The sequence below is a fragment of the Halichoeres trimaculatus genome, unplaced genomic scaffold, assembly GCF_033239565.1.
Source record: "Halichoeres trimaculatus isolate MK-OKI-2021-1 unplaced genomic scaffold, fHalTri1.1 fHalTri1_scaffold_5, whole genome shotgun sequence".
Taxonomy (NCBI): Eukaryota; Metazoa; Chordata; class Actinopteri; order Labriformes; family Labridae; genus Halichoeres; species Halichoeres trimaculatus.
In genome coordinates, this window is record NW_027437183.1 from 3,847,613 (window position 1) to 3,867,791 (window position 20,179).

The 20,179-nt window shown below is 38.3% G+C and overlaps 3 protein-coding genes across 3 annotated transcripts; 2 read left to right on the top strand and 1 right to left on the bottom strand.

Annotated features, from left to right (window-relative positions):
- The first annotated feature begins 2,075 nt into the window (after nt 1-2,075).
- On the top strand, nt 2,076-8,430 carry emb (embigin). Its single transcript, XM_074669663.1, has 9 exons — nt 2,076-2,301; nt 3,669-3,746; nt 4,451-4,634; nt 4,734-4,816; nt 4,969-5,105; nt 6,336-6,497; nt 7,316-7,436; nt 7,515-7,545; nt 7,639-8,430. Exons 1-9 carry the CDS (start codon nt 2,076-2,078, stop codon nt 7,697-7,699), a joined length of 1,083 nt encoding a protein of 360 aa, XP_074525764.1. The 3' UTR covers nt 7,700-8,430.
- A 1,864-nt stretch (nt 8,431-10,294) lies between these two features.
- Nucleotides 10,295-13,395, bottom strand: mrps30 (mitochondrial ribosomal protein S30). The gene is made up of 5 exons (XM_074671254.1): nt 12,749-13,395; nt 12,133-12,278; nt 11,919-12,024; nt 10,839-11,015; nt 10,295-10,756 (listed from the first exon to the last, which is right to left on the bottom strand). Exons 1-5 carry the CDS (start codon nt 13,335-13,337, stop codon nt 10,497-10,499), a joined length of 1,278 nt encoding a protein of 425 aa, XP_074527355.1. The 5' UTR covers nt 13,338-13,395; the 3' UTR covers nt 10,295-10,496.
- A 596-nt stretch (nt 13,396-13,991) lies between these two features.
- hint2 (histidine triad nucleotide binding protein 2) lies at nt 13,992-19,107 on the top strand. Its single transcript, XM_074671256.1, has 5 exons — nt 13,992-14,214; nt 14,437-14,574; nt 14,734-14,838; nt 18,162-18,234; nt 18,339-19,107. Exons 1-5 carry the CDS (start codon nt 14,134-14,136, stop codon nt 18,428-18,430), a joined length of 489 nt encoding a protein of 162 aa, XP_074527357.1. The 5' UTR covers nt 13,992-14,133; the 3' UTR covers nt 18,431-19,107.
- The last annotated feature ends 1,072 nt before the right edge of the window (nt 19,108-20,179 follow it).

Consider the following 20,179-nt stretch of genomic DNA (forward strand, 5'->3'; position numbering starts at 1 on the left):
AACGCTCTTTTTAGACGTAAAAAACCTGTAATAAATCACTTATAAAAAGATTTTTATTAGTATGTTTTAAGTAATTAATTAACCTTTAACAAAAAATTATGGACTTGTTGCAATAAAATAAATTAATCAATTAATTGATAATAATAATAATAACACGCCCCCATACCCCCACGACCTACTCACACCGAAAACCTCATCACGCCTTCACTCTGGTAATAACTGCCCCCCTTCACCCCCCAGGACTAAGCTCTGTGCCATGGTAGATCGGGCCTTCGGTTTAGCCACTCTTTGCCCGTGGAATACCATTCCTGACCACCTGGGGGCTCCACATACAGCTGATTCCTTTAAAAAGGGCCTACAAACCTTTCATTTAAACAAAGCTTTCCTTAAAAGCTTTTAAAATATTTTTTATTTTGTTTAACTCTGGAGCAATTTGACATCCTGTAATGAAAAGTGCTTAATAATATTTTTTTAATCATTTATTATTATTATAATTATTGTTGTTGTTATTATTATTATTATTATTATTATTATTATTATTATTATACAAATAATGTAATAATAATATTTTTTATTTGTAAAGCAGTTTTCATCAAAGTGCCACAGAGTAAAACAAAACAAAATAATAATAATAAAATAAGAAAAATTGAAATAATAATAATAATAATAGTAATAATAATAACAACAACAACAATAATAATATAATAACAATACATTTTTACTTGTAAAGCACTTTTCATCACAGGATGTCAAAGTACTACAAAGTAAAACAAAATAAAAAATGATTTAAAATAATTGAACTAATAATAATTATCATTTATGTTTATTTATTTTTTTATTATTATTATTACATTTTGTTTTAAAAAAAAAAACCTTTTCCATACTCAAAGACACTTTACAAAGTAAATTTAAAAATACACACACAAAAAAAAAACGTGTTAAGTCATTCATTAGCATGTGACAGGTCATTTATAAAACCTGAAATAAAGATTGATTGACCTGCTGTAAGCCATTTATAGACATGTAACGAGTCATTGAAAAGCCTCTAACTAATAATTAATAAACCTGTGATAAGATAAGAAGACCTGTAAGGGTTTATTAACCTGTAATAAGCCATTAATAGACCTTTAATAAGTCACTGACCAACTTGTAATTTGTCTTTATTAAACCTGTAATTATTCATTTATAAATGTGTCATAAGTCCTGTATGAATATGTAATTGGTTATTTTTAAACCTTTGACAAATCATTAATAGACCTTTAATAAGTCATAAAAAGAACTAATAAGCCTTTAAAAAAAACTCTAAATTTGTATAAACCTGTAATAAGACATTTATAGACCTATTATAAGTAATTACAGACTTATAATATGTCTTTATTGAACCTTTTATATGTCATTTATAAACTTGTTTTAGGCTGTCATCTATAAATATGTAATAGGTTATTTATAAGCCTTTGACAAATCATTGACAGCCCTGTAATTAGTCATAAATAGAACTACAATAAGTCTTACAGACCTTAAATAAGTCATTTATAAACTTGTTATAATTCTTTTGACGAGTCATTGATAGACCTGTAATCAGCCATAAATAGAACTATTTTAAGTCATTTAAAAACCTATTATTCATTATTTAAAGACCTGTTGTCTGAACCTGTTACAACTCTTGATTTTACAAAGAACAACTCCCACATTTCTTTTTTTCAGATTTCCTTTTCTGATGACTCTCCAGCTCTTTATTATGTCTGTGACTGTTTTTCACTTTCATCAAAGCTTGAAGACGCTTTGAAGAGACTTGTTTCCCCTCTTGGCTGTTTTCATGGGGGCAGGAGGGTCATGTGACCTTCAGCTGCCTGGTCCTGTACCAGGGGCAGGGTAGGGCACCTTGAGGAGACCTCCAACATGTCGGCCCAACAGCATGAGCGGTGTTTTTATTCTAGGAGGGTTTACGTATGCAGGCCACGACACTGCAGCACGGCATCGGCAAGGAGCTCTGTCTGTCCTTCCATCTGATTGAATTATGGATGGAGTCACACACACACACACACACACACACACACACACACACACACACACACATGGGCTGCAGGGTGATACCAGAGCTGCGTCACTTCTGCAGTGGGGGGGTGGATGGGAGGGAGAGGAGGGAGCTGCACGATGCAGCAAGCAGAGAGAGCAAAGAGAGAAGCAGTGAGAGACCTGCACGCAGAGAGGACACGGGGAGAATAACCATGTCAGCCGTCTGGAAGCAGCTTCCTTTTCACATCCTCCTGCTCCTCATCTCCTGCAGACACATCTATACAAGTAAAGTCTATGTTTGGGTTTGATTCTGGCTGTTTGTGCTGATGTTGATTCTGCCTTCTCATCAAATGATCTCTGAGGATTTGGAGGAAATGTCATAGATTTCTCTTTTTTTATTCAACACATGTAAATGTTCAATCTTCATTCTGATTTCAACGTTCACAGTCTGAGAAGACAGAGTTCAAACACGAGTTATCACTTCAAGACGGATCAAAAACTAACACCTACTTTAAAAAATACTAAAGGAAGACTCAGAATACTTCAAACGTGACTGCGACCAGGTTTATCACACAGATTATTCTCAGGACCAGGTCGTATTTCAGCTCTTTGGCGCTGGTGTAATCATTCTCGCTTAGCTCTGATGTAATATCACATGAGGAAGTTATTTTTCCTGTGAAGTATCAGCGCGATACAGAAGATTAACAAAAGGACAGGTTTATTATTTATGAGTTACTGTCTACAGGCATCAGGACAAAAATAGCTGCACCTTCTTATTGCTCCACTGAGACCAACAACAGAAATGCTCCATTCATTCTAGGTGTGAAAAATCTCCAAGTGTGGAAAAAAAACACATTTCCAAAGTCACAGTTTAATAAATTGTGGTACATTAAAAGTGAAATGAGCTAAAAGTGTAGTAACTTTTTAAAAATTAATCCAGAAAGTTAATTTTCAAAGTCCTTCTCCAGTTAAAACCAAACAGCCAATCATAGCACAGAATTCTTGATTGACATCTCAAGTGGCCAATCGGATCTCAAGGAGGCCTGTGCCACCCCTGACTCTGATCCACTCCTGTTGTTTTCCTCTAATAATCTTTAAAAATGAGAAATGCATACAATACTTATTATATAATTTTATAATCAGTGTTATTGTGATATTTTTCTAGGTTTGAATGTAACGAGTTATTTTAATGCTGCTCTACATGTAAAAATGTATTGAAATAATCAAATTACAACGAACTTTCATTGATTATCTTGAAAATAATTCATGTTTTCCTTTTATGGCAGCTGTATTGTGGAAAAAAATGGAATGTAAGGGTCGAAAAATAATAATAATGACAATAATGATAATAAAATTAATAATGATAATAATAATAAAAATAATTCATAATAAAAATGTATAATAAAAATAATAATTTTAATAATAATAACAATGTAAATGATAATAAAAAATAATACATATAATAAAAATACTAATAAATATAGTTTAAAAATAATGATTTTTATTGTATTATACATTGTTTTTATCTCTCTTAAGGTGGTGGATAAAACTTGTAAACTGTATTTAAAAGCTATCAGAAGGCACATTTTATTTATTTTTTCTATAGTGTCATTTTTTTTTCATTTGATGTATGTTTATGTTTTTTTTGTCAGAGACAACTGGTCCTACGTCCCCTCCTCTGGATCCCATCAGCCCTCTACCAACGATTGAAAGGAGTTATGTGCTGAAAGGTAAACACTCAACCATTCAGGCCTCTGCTGGTGGTGTGACCAACAAATAGTCACATTTACAGCCTTTGGAGTTGGCTGGATTCCTGCATGAGTTAGTAAAAACGCGTGTTCTGATCTTTATATGAGTCACAAAGATGGCCTAACACAATCTGCTTCCAGTAATATGAGATTCACAGCTCGCCTCCTTTAGCAGCAACAACCTCAACCAAACGTTCCTTTGATGTCTGGTGAGAATCGCTATACTGAGGTGATGCATCTCAATCAGGTTGAGGTCAGGACTCTGACTCCTGTTGGTCGTATAAGTCCCTGACGCTGACGGTGGCTGAGGGAGACTGTGAACACTTCATAAACAACAAGGCATTTTGTCCCACAGAACTGCTGCTCTCTGGATATTTTCTCTTTTTGGGACCATTCTCTGTAAACCCTAGAGATGGTTGTGGGTTAAAATCCCAGTAGATCAGCAGTTTCTGAAATACTCAGACCAACAACCATGCCACGTTCAAAGTCACTTAAATCACCTTTCTTCCCCCATTCTGATGCTCGCTTTGAGCTGCAACAGATCGTCTTCACCATGACTACATGCCTGAATGCATTGAGCTGCTGCCATGTGATTGGCTGATTAGAAATTTGTGTTAATGAGAAATAATCTTTCTTTCTGGATGATCAGATGTTAATTCATGTTCCTCTGTGTTTAAAACTCACAGGTAAAAATCACACTGAGAGAGTTGAGCTCTTGGATCCAGTCAACCTGGTTCTGACGTGTACCTGGGCAGGTGGTGAGAACAAAGCTCTGAATATCACCGGCTATTGGAAGAAAGATGAGAATGAGGTGGAGAACAGCAGAGTCACGGTGCAGCTGGAGAACAGGCAGTATAACCTCAATCGCAGGTATAAACCCAGTTATTCCATCTTTACGATCAGAAAATGCCTTTTTTAACTAGTTTATTCATCTGGTTGATGTTTCGTTTTCACACTTTGTTTCTGCAGCTTCAGCATCGTGGGAGAAAAAAACCTCGGGAACTACTCGTGTGTTTTTGGGAATGAAGCAGAAATAAAGTTTGTTTTAGCAGGTACAGACGACGAGTTATCATATTTTACTTCTTCGACGGGATTCGTAAACATATTGTGCTTCCTTATGAGTAAAAACAGCATTTCTATGGTCGAAAGAGGAAATTTAAAGTGTTATTTATCATTATTATGCTGTTTGCGTGTTGTCTGTCAGCTCCACAGATCGGAGAGGTGCGAGATAAACCCATAGTCAGCTACGTGGGCGACTCTGTGGTGATCACATGTAAGATGGAGGAAAACAAACCCAAACCAAAGACCTGGAACTGGTTCAAAGCCAATGGTACAGGAAAGGTGGGTGAACGGCTCAGACTTTAATTCAAAATAATGTTCCTAACTAATTTATCTGTTTTAAATCACTTCAGTAAAAATAGAATTGCTGTTTGAATCAATGTAGTCATGATGTACTGATGCAGTTTTTGACATAATAAGTCCCATATTCTGCTCCTTTTCTGCAGTTTAATATGGATCATTGATGTCTTCATGAAATGGTAGTAACATGTTTTGGTCCAAAAAGCCAATAAATCAAGCACAGCAGCATTGTTTCCAGGCTCTCATAGCCCCTCTGTTCAGAACGCTCTGATTTAGTGGGCGTGGCCTTCATATGTAAATGAGCCACCGCTGATACCGCCCCGCTCTTCCGCGTCACTGAGAGCGGCGCCACGAGCTCTGAGTGCACAATGTTAAGAAAACAGCAAAGCTCGTTTACCGTAACATTACAGGCTAAAACAACAGGCTAACTGCAGCTAAAGTTAGCATCCTGAAGCTAACACAGAGACAGGGGGACACTGAGGAAAAGCTCTTCCATCTGCTCTACAGCACACAGCATTTAAAACACTCACATTTCCAGGGTCCCAGGTTTGTTGGAGGATGGTTGGTAATGCGCCTGGATTCAGGACCAGTCTATTGGCTAGCCCTCTGTTGGACTGTCCAAAGTTGGAAAAGCAGTCGGCCGTGAAGTGACTGGCACACACATGCACAGTTTTACTGAGTGTAGCTGGCACATTTCCTGATAAATGAACTCTAGACACTTAGTCTGTCTTCGTCTGAGATGGGAAGCTTGTGCATGGAACTATGTGGCTGTTTACATCCAAAAACAGAGCAGTGATGGCTCTTCAACTTTGGCATTCGCCTTGCGGGAGAATGCCAAGGGGGTTCAGGGGTATCTGCTCCGGTAGACCAATCAGGTCAGACTTGCTCCTGATTGGTCCAAAAAGAGAATCGCTGACGTCAGCAAATCCCCAAAATCCAAACAGCTCGTTTTAGGTCAGGATTTTACATTCACAAGCTCTACTAAGAACAGGTTTTGTACTTTAATGTCACGTTTTGTGGGCTGGGAGGAAAGACAAAGACCCACAAATTTCACTTAAAGACTTAATAAAGTGATTTTTGCCAAATATGGGACCTTTAATGAGGGGCAGACCTGAAAAACAATAATGATGTTGATCCAAACAAACTGAACAATTCCTCAATAAAATGTAAACACATTTTTGACCTCTGACCTCTTGGATTTGTTTTCCCAAGGAGCAGATTGTCACTTCTGAAGAGCATCACAAGTACGGGATCAAAAACGAGGAGGGAAAAGCCAAACTGCTGATTCACAACCTGACGGAGGACGACTCTGGCTCGTATTACTGCGGAGCAGTCTACGCCATCGGTACCACGATGGGTCGCGTGGAGTTAAAGGTAAGTGGAGGAGTTTCAAACTTCTGTAGCTTTCGTTAGGTCTAGTTTGTCTTTATTTCTTATTCTTCGAACTAATAATGCAAGAAAAGAAAAAATAAATAAACAAAACAAACAAAAAACACAAGAGGACCAAACAAAGTGCCCTGGGGCACTCCAGATTTTTTTTTATTCCTACACATCAAAAACACTGCAAAATTAAAATCTTAGCCAGTGTTTATGTCTTTTTAGTAAAATTATCTTAGGATAGTAAACATGAGCCACATCCACCTGACAAGGGTGGAAAAATGTCACATTTTAAGATATTAAAAGACAAAAATGTCGCCTAAATTGCTTCTAAAAAAAATCTGCTGAAGTGTTCAGAAAAATTTCCTCATCAAGTTTCTTGAGCTTAAGTTTGTCTTTATATTTTCTGTGTTATTTTCTGTGATTTAATTTGAGTTCCTGCAGTGTGTTTGATGTGTAAGCAAGAAAAGCATTTTCTGGAGTTCCCCAAGGCTCTATGTTTGGTCCTTTTTGTTTTTACAGTTTTTGCAGTGTAGTTTCATGCTGAAAAATGCAATATTTTGAGGATGTAAAGAAAAAGAGGAGGTTGTTGAGACCTGTGAGTTATTGTCAAACATAGGTCAGCTGTATAGGGTTTTTTTTTAAAGATGAGCTACAGTTTGTCTGGACTTTGTCTTGCAAACAACTCTCGACTAGCTTTGAAAACACGAGTAACTCTAATATAAATGAAACTATGCAAAAGTTGATCTTGTATTTTCAAATGGAGACATGCTGAGCTTTTTTGAGATGCTAATGACTGAATATTTTCCCCAAAGGTCATCACTTTCTACGAGCCTCTGAAGCCCTTCATCGCTATTCTGGTTGAGGTGGTCATCCTGGTCGCTGCCATCCTGCTCTACGAGAAGACTCAGTCCAAGAAGGATTACACCGCAGCAGGTACTCACAGAGCTCACAGGAGGAGTGATTTCTGATGTTTACTGCGATGTTTTAACCTTTAAATCTTCTTATTCTCAGGAAACGGTGCGAGTGACCAGACGAACACACAGTGAGTGCCACCAGCGTCTTTTTTTTCTCCTGAGGTGATTTTCTTTAAGATGGAGTTTTAACGATGATGCTGTGATTTGTATCCTCTCTTCAGGTCGCCTGGGGAAAACAACGGATCAGAGGAAAGCTCTTCAATGAGACAACGGAAAGTTTAAAGACAAAAACTTGGATTGTGAACCTTTAAACTGTGTCAACAACTTCGAGCTTTAGAGCAATATCTCCTTTTATCAATGTTTAATCAACTTTTTCACCTTAGAGCAATAACCAGCACTTCAGTGTCCTTCCTTATGATATACACACTCACTTCACATCACAGGAAGATGTGGTTTTATGCTGTACCCTGTTAGTTTGCTCACTTCCTGTGGAAAACCCTGTCACCACACCTTTAACACCCTTTAGCAACACGTTTCCTGTCTCTGCAGCGTCACTAACCTCAACCGCTCATTCCTGTCACTTTGCATCATGATTTGTGAGCAGTGCCTTACACTTACACCCCGAGAGCCCTTAACGTACCAACAAACCAGCTTTACATCACTGTGCTGTTGTTTTTGTCGTAACGTGTGGCTAACATGCTGAATGTCTGTATAACCTTATTAAACATCAGGGTGTATCCTCATAGATTTAGACTCTTTGAGTTTCAGCTGTGAGTCTTTGGTTGTAAACTTGCACTGACCTAAAATATTTGTCACTGTGAGTGTAAACAAGTGCATTAAAAACACATGGCGTACAGTGTTCTGCAGGTTTTATTATTACATCGTATCATCTGGGGCCAGTTGTTCAAAGCTAATCTGGATCAAACCATCAGCTCGTGTTGTTTAAAACTTTTCAGGAGGATTCGGATTTTGATTTTGATAAATGAAACCAGGATTATCCTGATTCCAACAGGGGGCAGGATTCAAAGGTGGATTTCAGGGAGAAAATGTAGTAAAAAATACAACATTAGCATCATTTAGTGTTTATACTTTAATTTGTATAAAAGTAGATAAAGTAGCCAGAGGTTACTAATGAAACCTTTCAGTAGAGTAAGTAAAAATGAAATAAAAATGACTTTATCCCCATGAAATAATCCCTCAAACAGGTCTCAACAACAAACAAAATAATATATATATTTAAGTTTTTTCATTCACCTCTCCTGTGAGAAACTTTTGGTTTTGGTTAACACTGGCGCCCCCCTGTGGACGCCAAAGGTACAACTCCATAATTTAGAATATGGTATAAGTTTACTTATTTCTGTGGGTTAATTAAAAAAATGAAAATCATGTGAAATTTAGATTGGCTGGCTTCCGGTGGCAGCATAACCTGAATGTTAGTTTTGACTCCTTTTTGATCGATTGATCCATTGATATATCTTTGGTTGACGCTGACATGTGTTGACCATCAAAACGTTTGTTTTCTGTCTTTGTTTTCAGAAAATGCTACAGCATATTTTCTAAGTCACATCAAATACACTGCAAAAACTAAAGTCAAAGCAAGTGTGTATGTCTTATTTCTAGTTAAAGAAAGTCAAATAAGTCTTAATGTGAGCCACACTCGTCTGACAAGTCCACAAAATGGCTCATTTTGAGATTTTAAAAGATAGAAATGGCTTCTAAAAAAATCTGGGTAGGAACAAAAAATGCATTTCTTGAAATAAATGAAAGAATATCTTGTTTTTTTTCAGTTTAATGAATCAATTGATTCATGCAAATGCTCCTTTTGTCTGTTTTAAGATGCTCAGGTAACCATGAACTCTATCATAATACTATATAATAAAACTATAATACTTTTAGTGTTGCTGTGTGCCACCCTGTTGTGTCCACCTGTTGCGGAGCTCTCTCTTCTTTGTCCGTTTCTAGTGATTTTTTTCATCTTGTTCATCATCTTTGTATTTGGAGTGAATCTTTACTTTATATGATTCATTTGTTGGTCATGGACACTAAACTGGTTTTGTCTTCAGTTATATTTTTACTTGTCCTACATGTAACCATGGCTGCATTGTTTACATGTGAAATCAGCTGTTAGCAGCCTGTAGCATGTCAATGCTAACTGGTGCAAGGCCGGATGTTTCCCCACAAGGTGAGGAGAAGGAGGTGAGGACGACGTGCTGGTTCTCAGGTGTGAGCTAAGAAGTGACGACATGGACCTGTCCTTCCATCCATCATTATTGGGAACGTAAGATCTATCTCCAATAAGATGGACGAGCTAGCTGTGCCAACCCAGCAACAGAGGGAATACCAGAAGGCAGAGTAGCATCATGCTATTCACAGACATGGCTAACGGAGCTAACGCCACATTGGAAGAGCTTCACCTGCTGTGAGCAGACAGGATCCAGGAGACAGAGACTGAACAGACTGCTGAAGAAGCTCAGTCCTGGACCCTGTGGCGCTGGAGGCTGGCTGAACTGATTTCAAGATACACTGAATTTTATATTTTTATCAACTGTAAGCCAGTACCCTAAAGGATCAATCTGAGCACTATGGAATTGTGACAGAAAATGACAACAGACGTCTGCAGGATCCCTTCAACTCTTTAAGAAAAAACAGCTTCCTCTGCGGCGTCTGCTTACACTCTGAAATCCAGTTTAAGGAGCCAAAACTCAAGCTAAACGATGAAGAGGAGGCAAATTTATCCAACGGGAAGCCAAATCAGGCTCCTGCCCAAAGACTCAGAAGCTCGTTAAATGACCGTGAGACTCGCTAGAATCAATAGCAGTTACATGGATAAAATATTCACACACAAGGTCTTTTTGAAAAGCATGATTTTATTTATGCATAAATACGATCAGCACAGTAAACATACATATGTTTTCAGAATACTACAGTTCTTTGTTCAGTTTCAGACACCAGCGTTTTGATTTAACCCTCTTCATTTAAACAAAGTGTCTCCATCAGCCGCTCTTTCTCTTGATTTCTTGTATTCCTACGTCCCTTAAAGTTCACCCAGTCTAAGGAATCTCTCCTGAGGAAGATTTTTTTACGGCTGATTCAAGAAGAACTGAACCAGAAGCTTTAAGACGTCATCGTTCAGACCCACCACCTCTCCGTCCTGCACGCTCTCGTACAGCTGCAGGCTCTCGGTGCCCCACAGGAGGTTTTTCCTCGGGTTGTTGGCGTCAGCCTCCACAGAGAGAGCCAGAGTGTTCAGCTGGTAGCAGAAGAAGGAAAAGAACTTTCCGTCTGAAATCACAGCCTGGGACACGAAGGGTCTGGTGACGTCTTCTCTGTCCCAGAAACCTGAAGAGACGAGAGAAAGACTGAGGTGTTAGACAACATTAAAACATAAACATGATGATTAGAAAGGAGTAAAGGGTCTCACCCTGGTACATGGCCTGAGCTCCAGTCCAGGCGAAGAGGCTGGTGAGTGCGTTGGCTCTGAGGAAGACCTCAATCTGATCTGACTGCTGCCTCCGGACCATCCGGTCTCTGTGGTATCGGTCAGGAACCAGATGGAACTGGGTGTGGCCGTAGCATGCTGGGTCTGGTAGCTTAGCTCCTGTTATTCAAAAAACAAGAGGCATCCTCCTTGTCATATTATTAATATTTAAATTATATTTTTCTCTTATTTTTGTTTTATTTTTATTTTTTTAATTGCATTTTAATTTTATTTACTTTTTTTATTTCACTTTATCATTATTTATTTATTCTTATCTTTTTTATTTTTTATGTCTTTTCTTATTTTTTCTCCTTTCAAGTAAATGTATGTGCATATGTTCAGTTGTGTTGTGTGTGTATTGGTGAATCCATATATGTAAAGACATTTATATATGTGTGCAGATTTATGTGTATATGTGGATGTGCCTTTATATCAAACCGTGAATGTGTGAGCAGATGCATATATTTATATTTTTTTATTATTTTTGTACTTGTATGCAACAAAAGAAAAAACCCCAATAAAGAGAAGTTCAAAAAAAAAAACATGAGGATGGGATTAACTTCACAACAAAGTTAAGCACCTCAAATGTTAGGATTTCTTATTTCTGCTGCCTTCTTATGTGAAAAATGTGATGTTTTTTGCCTTTACAGTGTTTTTGTTCAAAACTAGAAATTTAAAGAGGGGTACGTTCTGTTTTTTCAACATTGTTAACATGGATTTAAAGTAACAACGCTGGATGTTCAGGAAATCCCTAAATCTGTCACATTAGGATCTCCTGGCTAATTCCTGACACATCGGAGGGATGGGGCCTCAAACACCAAGGGTTGCTCAAAGCTCCTCCCCCAACAAGCCTCTAGAGGGCTGACCAATCAACAAAAACTGGGATTTGTTTGTAATTATTTAAAGACTCTACGGAGGCAGCAGAGGGACAAAATAGAGCTCAAAACAGCACAACACTTATTAAAATTAAATAAAGCCAGGACAGAATAGAACAAACATGTTTCTTGTGTGTTGCTGTGTTACCTGTGAATATATTGTTGTCGTACTGCCTCCTGAACATGGGCATCACGTTAGGAGCTAATGTGATCTCTGGGACTTCAGCTGTGTACGAGGCCTCCAGAGGGACAAACTAAGAAAAAAAACCCACAATGACTCATACATGTGTATTTCCATAATCTTTAAAGTTAGTGATTTGATTTGAAATGCTACACCAACGATAACCCAGTGTGTTTCTCACCTGTGGGAGCTGCTGAGTTACTCTAATCTGACTGTTCGGTTGGTCGTCGATCTGGAACCGGGTCGGCTCCTGTCGTCCTCTCCGGTGTCCTTTTGGGATGATTCTCTGCCCTCTCCTCCAGTAGAAGTGTACTTTAGGATCAAAATCTGGTGGAAAAACACAGAAACTTTCTTGAATACTTCAGCAGAGGCAGGACAGTTGAATGTTTTTGATTAGTATTAATTATTTTCATTGACATGTATTTTTCTCTAAAAAAAGAGTCCATTTCATTTTGATTGTATTTTTTTTCTCTTGTTTGTTAAATTTATTATATTTTTTGTTTAATTTATTTTATTTAAAAGATCTTGACCTTTTAATTACAGTTAAATACTCTTAAGAAATTAAATTTTCTTGATTTTGATATGGTGTACTCACTTTATTATCCCATTTATCATAATTACATCAATGAAAAAATGAAAAAAAAAAATCATAATAATATATAATAATATAATAATAACAATAATATCGTTTATCGGCAATTATATTTTGGAAAATTATCGTCTAGCAAAATTTGTTATCGTGACAGGCCTAGCTAAAACTTGAATACATGTGACGGAAACAGTTATATTTTGCATACCTAGACTGGAAAGGGGGAACAGGGGGTTGTATTTAGCCAGACTATAGGTGAGTCCAGTCATCAGGTTCCTCAGAACAGGTCCAACCTTCTGTTCTTGCTCTCTGTACAGAAATGCTTTACGCTTATTCATGTGCCACTGCTCCTGCAAGATCACACGAGTAACCAAGGAGCGGATGTCCGTGAACGCATCATTCCCAATCCCCGACACTGTGCTCGACCTCTCCTCCCCCTGGGTCTCCTCCACACCCGGGGTGAATTTCTCCGGTAGACCCGGGATGTAAGCAGTCTTGGTGAAGTGTTGGTACCACTTGTCCGCGTTCTGTACAAAAGTCTGCGGGTAAACCACGAATTTCATTCGCTGGACCCGAGTGAGCAGAGAGAGTTTCTCCTCCGCTGAGGAGGCGCAGATCTTCTTCACATGTTCCTCCACCTGCCGCCGACGCGCCGCTTTGCTCTTCGCCGTCAGAGAGGGGACTATAGGGGGGTACGCTGGCTCTTTGACCGCAGCCTCGGTGTGGAGAAGCTGTTTGTTTCTTAAAGGAGGGAGATTTTTAGGGAACAGCAAGGGCAGGCGTGTGCGGGCCGCCATGTTTCCCCCTCTGACAAACGCCACTTCCTGCCTGTTGACATAGGAACTAACGGTCACCTTCAGCAGCGCCTCTTGCGGCAGAACCACTTTTAATAACTAAAAAAACTATATTAGACGACGTTCAGTCATCCAAAAATAAAATTCCTCACATTAAATTTAATATTGAGTCACTTCTTGAAAGATTTAAAACCTAATTTATTGCAAATCATCGCATGTTGCTAGCGTTAGCATCATCAGTAGCATTAGGGAACGTTGAGGCTCTTGAAGCGATCCTTGTAGACGTTGGTACGATGCCGCCTTTGGGTACACTTTAAGTGTCGTAAATTTTGAAACTGAAGGAAATAATTCGAAAATTTCAAGTTAATTTTTATTTCCCTTTGTGAAATTTTGAATATAATAGAAACTAAATTCATAACTAATGGGTTAAAAAAGAGCACACGATTAAAACCGCACCAAGTAGCTGGAATTGCTCTATTTCTGTCGTTGATTAAACGTTATAAATCGACGTGTCAATAAAATAAAGTCAAATTAATGTCATTTCTGGTACGATGAATACTTTATCCTCCCTTTAAGCTGTACTATTTCACTGTAGCTTACGAGAAATTTAGGGAAGTCGTCTTTTACAAATTTTAAGATGGAAAGTTTAGAAAAAACGAGTTACATGAAGGCAACACCAACATACAGAGCAGAGTTTACGTGACCCACCGCGGCGGCTGTGCTGCTGCTGCTTAAACTCTGAATAAAACAAATTTATTGATGTTTTAGAAAACAACAGCAGGTTTTTATCTTTAACGACATGTTTTTTCGTCAGATTTGTCGGATAAGTGGGACCAGAGTTGCTCATCTCAACCGAATACAACGCGTTTGTGGAGCTGAGGTATCTGGTCTAGTGCAACAACTGATTATTATAAACGTTTTATTTGTATTTACCACAGCAGATCACTTTGACAACTGTCCTACAAGACTTGGTGGTGGCTGTGGGAAACCTGCTACACCCCACCACCGAGAGGTTTGGTTCACTGTGTGCCTCTGAAGTTGTTTAGCTTGTGAGCTGAGAGCTTCTGTTTACATCTCTGCCATGTGTATGTATGACCTACAGAGACACCTGTGCACCAAAACAGACGAGGTGAAGCTGGCACAGGAGGCCAGCAAGAAGTATGGCTCTCCAGCTCCAACCATCTTCTCCAAAGTGATTGACAAAAGCATCCCTGCAGATATCATTTATGAAGATGACAAGGTAAACAAACAACTTTAAAACCTGGAGGGTTATCTTGTATTCCACGTGGAGTCTGGAGATAAATGAGCAAAGACATGTTAGGTTGTAGATACAGAGATTTAAAGTCAAGTTGTGCAATTAAAGAGTCATTCATAGATGTTGTTTTTGTGTTTTTATCAGTGTTTGGCATTCAGAGATATCAGCCCACAGGCCCCTGTTCACTTCCTGGTTATCCCGAGGGTCCCCATTCCCAGAATAAGTGAGGCCAAAGATGATGAGGCTGAGGTAAGTTTGTCCATCAACATCTACATTCAAAACAATCACCATGCACACTTTGATGAACTGTTTAAATCTAAAATCAAAGCAAGAGTTTTTACTTTTTATTGGACTTTAAATAAGCCACAATCACCTGAAAGGTTTAGAGACATGCCTAATACACCTAATAGCTTCATTTCAACTTCATTTTTAGAAAACACACTAACGGTGCACCAAGAACTAGAGGATCAGACGTAGAGCCTCAGGAGAATTCTCGAGTATGTTTTTTATTCTATCAAATTATATACACTGCAAAAACTGAAATCTATCCAAGTGTTTGTCTTACTTTGAATTAAAAATTGTCTTATTAAACATTGTTTATCAATATGTAAAAATAAGACATTTTTCTAGACTCGTCATTCTTTAGGACACATTTTTAATAAAAATACAACATACACTTCCCTATACTTCATATTTGGCAGTGTACTTGAATTGACAGAATAAAAAGCATTTTATGGAGTTCCCCAAGGCTCTGTGTTTGGTCCTCTTGTTTTCTTATTTTTTTCCACTTAAAATAGTGTTAAATAAAGTGTTGTATAAATGTTGCTACAACTTGTGGCAAAGTGATGCAACTTTTTAGCTTTGTGTTTATAAACACTTGCTCAGATTTCAGTTTTTGAAGTGTATTGAATGTTAAACAATGAAAAAGCATTTTATGGCATCCCCCAAGGCACTATGGTTGGGACTTTGTTTTTTCTTTGACAACATTTTCAGAAGTTTTTTTTTTTTTTTTAAGCTATTTTTTTGGCTTTTCATGTCTTTATTGTGATAGGAGAGAACAGTAAATAGAGTAGGAGATTTTCCATGCTGGACATGAACACAGCATTGCAAGGTTAAATATTGAAGAATAAATATGTTAAATTGAAAACTTTGAGATTTTACGATTAAAGAAATTCATATTTATTACCACATCAACACACAAAAGTACCAAAAATTGAGTACAGATACTGTAGTGATGGTGAGATGAAGCGTCATGAGGCATCAAACCACTTAAACCAAGTGGTTCAAGAAAGGGTTCATCTCCTTAAGCTTCATTTGCTCACGGAACCACCTGCTGGTCAGGCGTATAATCACAGGCAGTTGTGTATTAACTACAAAATGTTTGATTAATTGAACTTTTGTGTCTGTTTTTGCTCTTGGGAATGACTTGATTACAAAAATACATAAAAAAAATGTACAACCAAATAATTTCTCTTCATAAATGATAAATTATATTTTTAGTCCAAGTTTTAGTTGACTGATCCATTCTTTTTTGTATATTTGGTGTTTCACTGTTTAATTTCTATTTTTCATTCAGTGATAACTTTATATTCTGCTTCCAAATGTAATAAACTGAAGCCGTTTGAAAAAAAAAATCTACCCATGGGTTAGAAAAACATACTTGTGTAATTTCTTGTAATTTTTCTTATTCAAGAAAGAATTCAAGAAACATTTTTATGACCACGTTCGCATTTTTTTTCCGACATTGGTCAGGTCTGACATCAATTTTTTGTGATAACTACTGTAGTTTAAAGGTGATCAGTATGATATTGCTTGTGCCTCCTTTAGAAATGATTTCTTGTGATTGGGGATGGGTACCTTTCACATTTGAAACGATACGGTACCAATGCCCGGTACCTGGCAATCTGTATGGGGACTCATCCTTACCAATTTTTGGTACTTTTTTGTGTTTATGTGGTAAAAAGTATCAATTTGTTTGATAATAAAACATAAATTCTTTTCAATTAAGCATATTTATTCTTCATTATATAAACTTGCAATGCTGTGTTCATGTCCAGCATGGAAAATTTCCTACTCTTCCACTCCCTCACAGTCACAAGGATGCATTTAGGTACCTAAACATGGTACCTTTTAGCTGCATTTTCACCAAGCAGTCCGGTCCGGTTCGGTTCAGTACGGTTTGGCACAGTTTGGTATGGATAAGCCTGAGCGGTGTCCACAGCACCCTCTCTCCCTCTGATCTTTTTGGGAAAAGGTCCCACAAAGTAGATCGGCTTGTCTGTTATTTGTAAGTCTTTGTTTTTATTTCCTTCTTCATTTTTTTTTCTCTTTTTATCCCTTTTTTTCCTTTTTTGTTTTTCTTTTTTTCTTTTTTTTTTTCCCCCCTTTTTTTTCTTTCTATTTCTTCCTTCTTCTCCCCCCCCCTTTTTTCTTTCTTTTTCGTCCTTTTTTTTCCTTTTTTTTTCCTTTCCTTTTTTTTCTTTTTCCCCTTTTTTTCTTTCTTTTTCTTCCTTTTTTTTTTCCTTTTTTTCCCTTTTATCTTCCTTTTTTTTTCCTTTTTTTTCCTTTTTGTTCTTTTTTTTTCTCCTTTTTTCTCCTTTATTATTGTGGGTTATTTGGGGATCTGTCCCAGGATAAGTCTGTGAAAATGCCTCAAAAAGCGCGCTGTACAGAGACGAACCCAACCTGACTGCTTGGTGGAAATGCGGCTTTTGATTTTACGTGAATCTGTACCTGCTATTTTTGACAAAATTCGGCCTGTACGTATAAAAGTACCTAATTCGGCACCCATCCTTACTTATGATGGATGTGATTCCAAGAAAAATCTTTATAACCCTCCGAAAATGCTTTAAGAATACTTTAAAACATTCTTGGATTATGTTTTTATTCTTGAAGTTTATTTTGTCGTCTATGATTGAATCCTGTATCACAGAAGTCCCTGGAGTCCATGTCAGCGGTCTCCTGCTGGTGTCACATCGTATTAGAGAGTAAAGAGTTTGTGGCTTTAAGTGTCCCTGAATAAATTCCTGTAGTAACTAAAGAGGCCTTGTTCAGCCGTAAAGAATATAGCCTCAGACCAGACATGGACAAACATACAGTATGTGGACAGGTATGTCAACGTACTGCAGGCCATCATACAGTAATGTGTGAGCAAACTTCACAACCCTCAAACAAACACTGGTGGGACATGTACACTCCTCCCAGTGCCGCCCCAGGTCCAGACCCCCGCAGGACGCGTCGCTGTGTGTAGAGAGCGTGTTTGCTGTCACTGCGGCAGAGAGCAGCCCTCAGGACACGTTCACACTCAGAGATGAGCTCATTCAAAATTCAACCAGCTGGAGATGATGATGAAGATCACTCTCCTGAGGGGAAATAAATCAGTTTATAAAGCCCTTATGACATCATTCATTTAATCTCTCTTGTCCAGTATCACGTCATGTTTTGGTTACATCAGCATTGAGTAAACAAGTTCGTCCGATGTGATTGTTTTTGAGATTAAAAGTACTTTCAGGATAACGCTGCTTCACACATTTCAAAGTTTCATCCCCACCTCTGGTTCCATTTTCTTCCAGCTCTTGGGACATTTGTTGATCGTTGCCAAAAACGTAGCGAAACAGGAATCTCTGAGTGAAGGATACAGAGTGGGTAAGTTCTTCGTAGACGATGACAAAGGCTGTGTGTTGGTGTAATTGATATTTATATAAAAATACTGATAAGCTGAGCTCTGTGTGTGTTTCCGTTCTTTGCAGTGATCAATGATGGGAAGCACGGAGCTCAGTCGGTTTATCATCTTCACGTCCACGTGCTGGGAGGGAGACAGATGAAATGGCCACCAGGATAACGGTGGTTGACAATTATCCTTAAGATTCTCATTTTACGTTCACTGCTGAAAACTTCGTTACCACCGAGAAATCAAAACTTAAATATGTTGATTTATATCTTGACTGATGTACAAAGAAATGGGAAGAAATTATGTTGATACTGCTGCAAATAAATAAAAAAACAAACCTGAAACGCAGCTTAGTTTCTTACATAATGTTTGCTTTTCTACAAGTAAAAACAAAACAAACTGTCTTGTTCAGGATGTCAACAATCAGCTGGTGTTTGAGCTTCAAAAGGAGCTTGTCGACGGAGGACTTTGCATCTTTCTCAAACATTTTAAACCATCATTAAATCCTGATCTGATGAGCAGATTATGACACGTATAAAAAACTAAACCAGGAAGACTTCCCCAGGACTTCTCTGAGTATGAACAGCTGTTATAAACTGGATCTTGACTGACACGTTCAGCTGAAGGTCTCCACTTTACAGGGTCACTCTTTAAACTGGAACACTGGGACCGTCTTTATGCTTTAGACGGAGTCATACACCCCCTTGCACAGTCTCTTTCTCACGGAAAATTCCTCACCACGCACACTCAAAAAAGTCTAATCTACCAGACGGAGACGCGCCGACAAGATGGCTGAATGATCTCCTAGTGGTCGAAGTGCAGTAATACAAGCATCTGTTTGACTCTTCACACAGAGATCACCGTGCTAACTGAGTAGGGATGGGTACCTTTCACATTTGAATCGATACGGTACCAAGCCCCCTACCTGGCAATTGATATCAGTATTCAACGATACCAACTTTAAGTATGTTTTTGTGTTTCCGTGGTAATATATATATATATATTTTTTAAATAAAATAATCTCACAGTTTTTCACTTTGACATTTATTTCTCAGTACATAAACTTGTAATGCTGTGTTCATGTCCAGGATGGAAAATTGCCGACTCTTCCTCTCACTCCCAGTCACAAGTATGCGTTCAGGTACCATGACGTACCATGCGTCATGGTACCTTTTGATTTTGACTGAATTGATATCCGGTACCACAGATGGAATTCGGTCAGTACCTAAAAAAGTATCTAATTGGTTGGTACCCATCCCTATAACCAAGTGGTAAATAATTCATGGTGTGAATTTGTGGCAGAGAAGAGGAATTGGTTAAAAGAACTTGGAAAAACTCTGGGACAGTGTTTAGTACTCTGGTAGACGTATGTTTGTGATACAAATACTAATGGACGTCGTGCGGGATGTGGGGCAGCTGTGGCTCAGTGGTAGGGTAGTCGCCTCTCAGAAAGTCGGGGGTTCAATTCCAGCTGCAGTCGCATGCCAAAGTGTCCTTGAGCAAGACACTGAACCCCGAATTGCTCCCACTGTTGGTCAGTGGTGTGTAGGAAATAGGAAAATCTACCATCAGTGTGTGAACGTGGTGTGTATGGGTGAATGAAGACTATCAGTGTAAAGCGCTTTGAGTGGTCTGAGAGACTAGGAAAGCGCTAAATAAGTACTGGTCCATTTACCATGTGGACACCAATGGACATCGCGCGGGATGTACAAAAGCATAAAACCAACACGCGTTCTCTCGCACAAATCTCATGCGTCTCATTTTTGCACATCACGCTTGCGTGGAAAGCATAACAGCCTTTAGACGGCTTTGTCTTCTTTCAAGAGTCAACAAATCCATCTGCGGGGAAATCAAGCTGCATTAAAACCAGCACAGGCCTCTATGCTAACAGGCTAACAGGCTAACTGCAGTGCTACACGG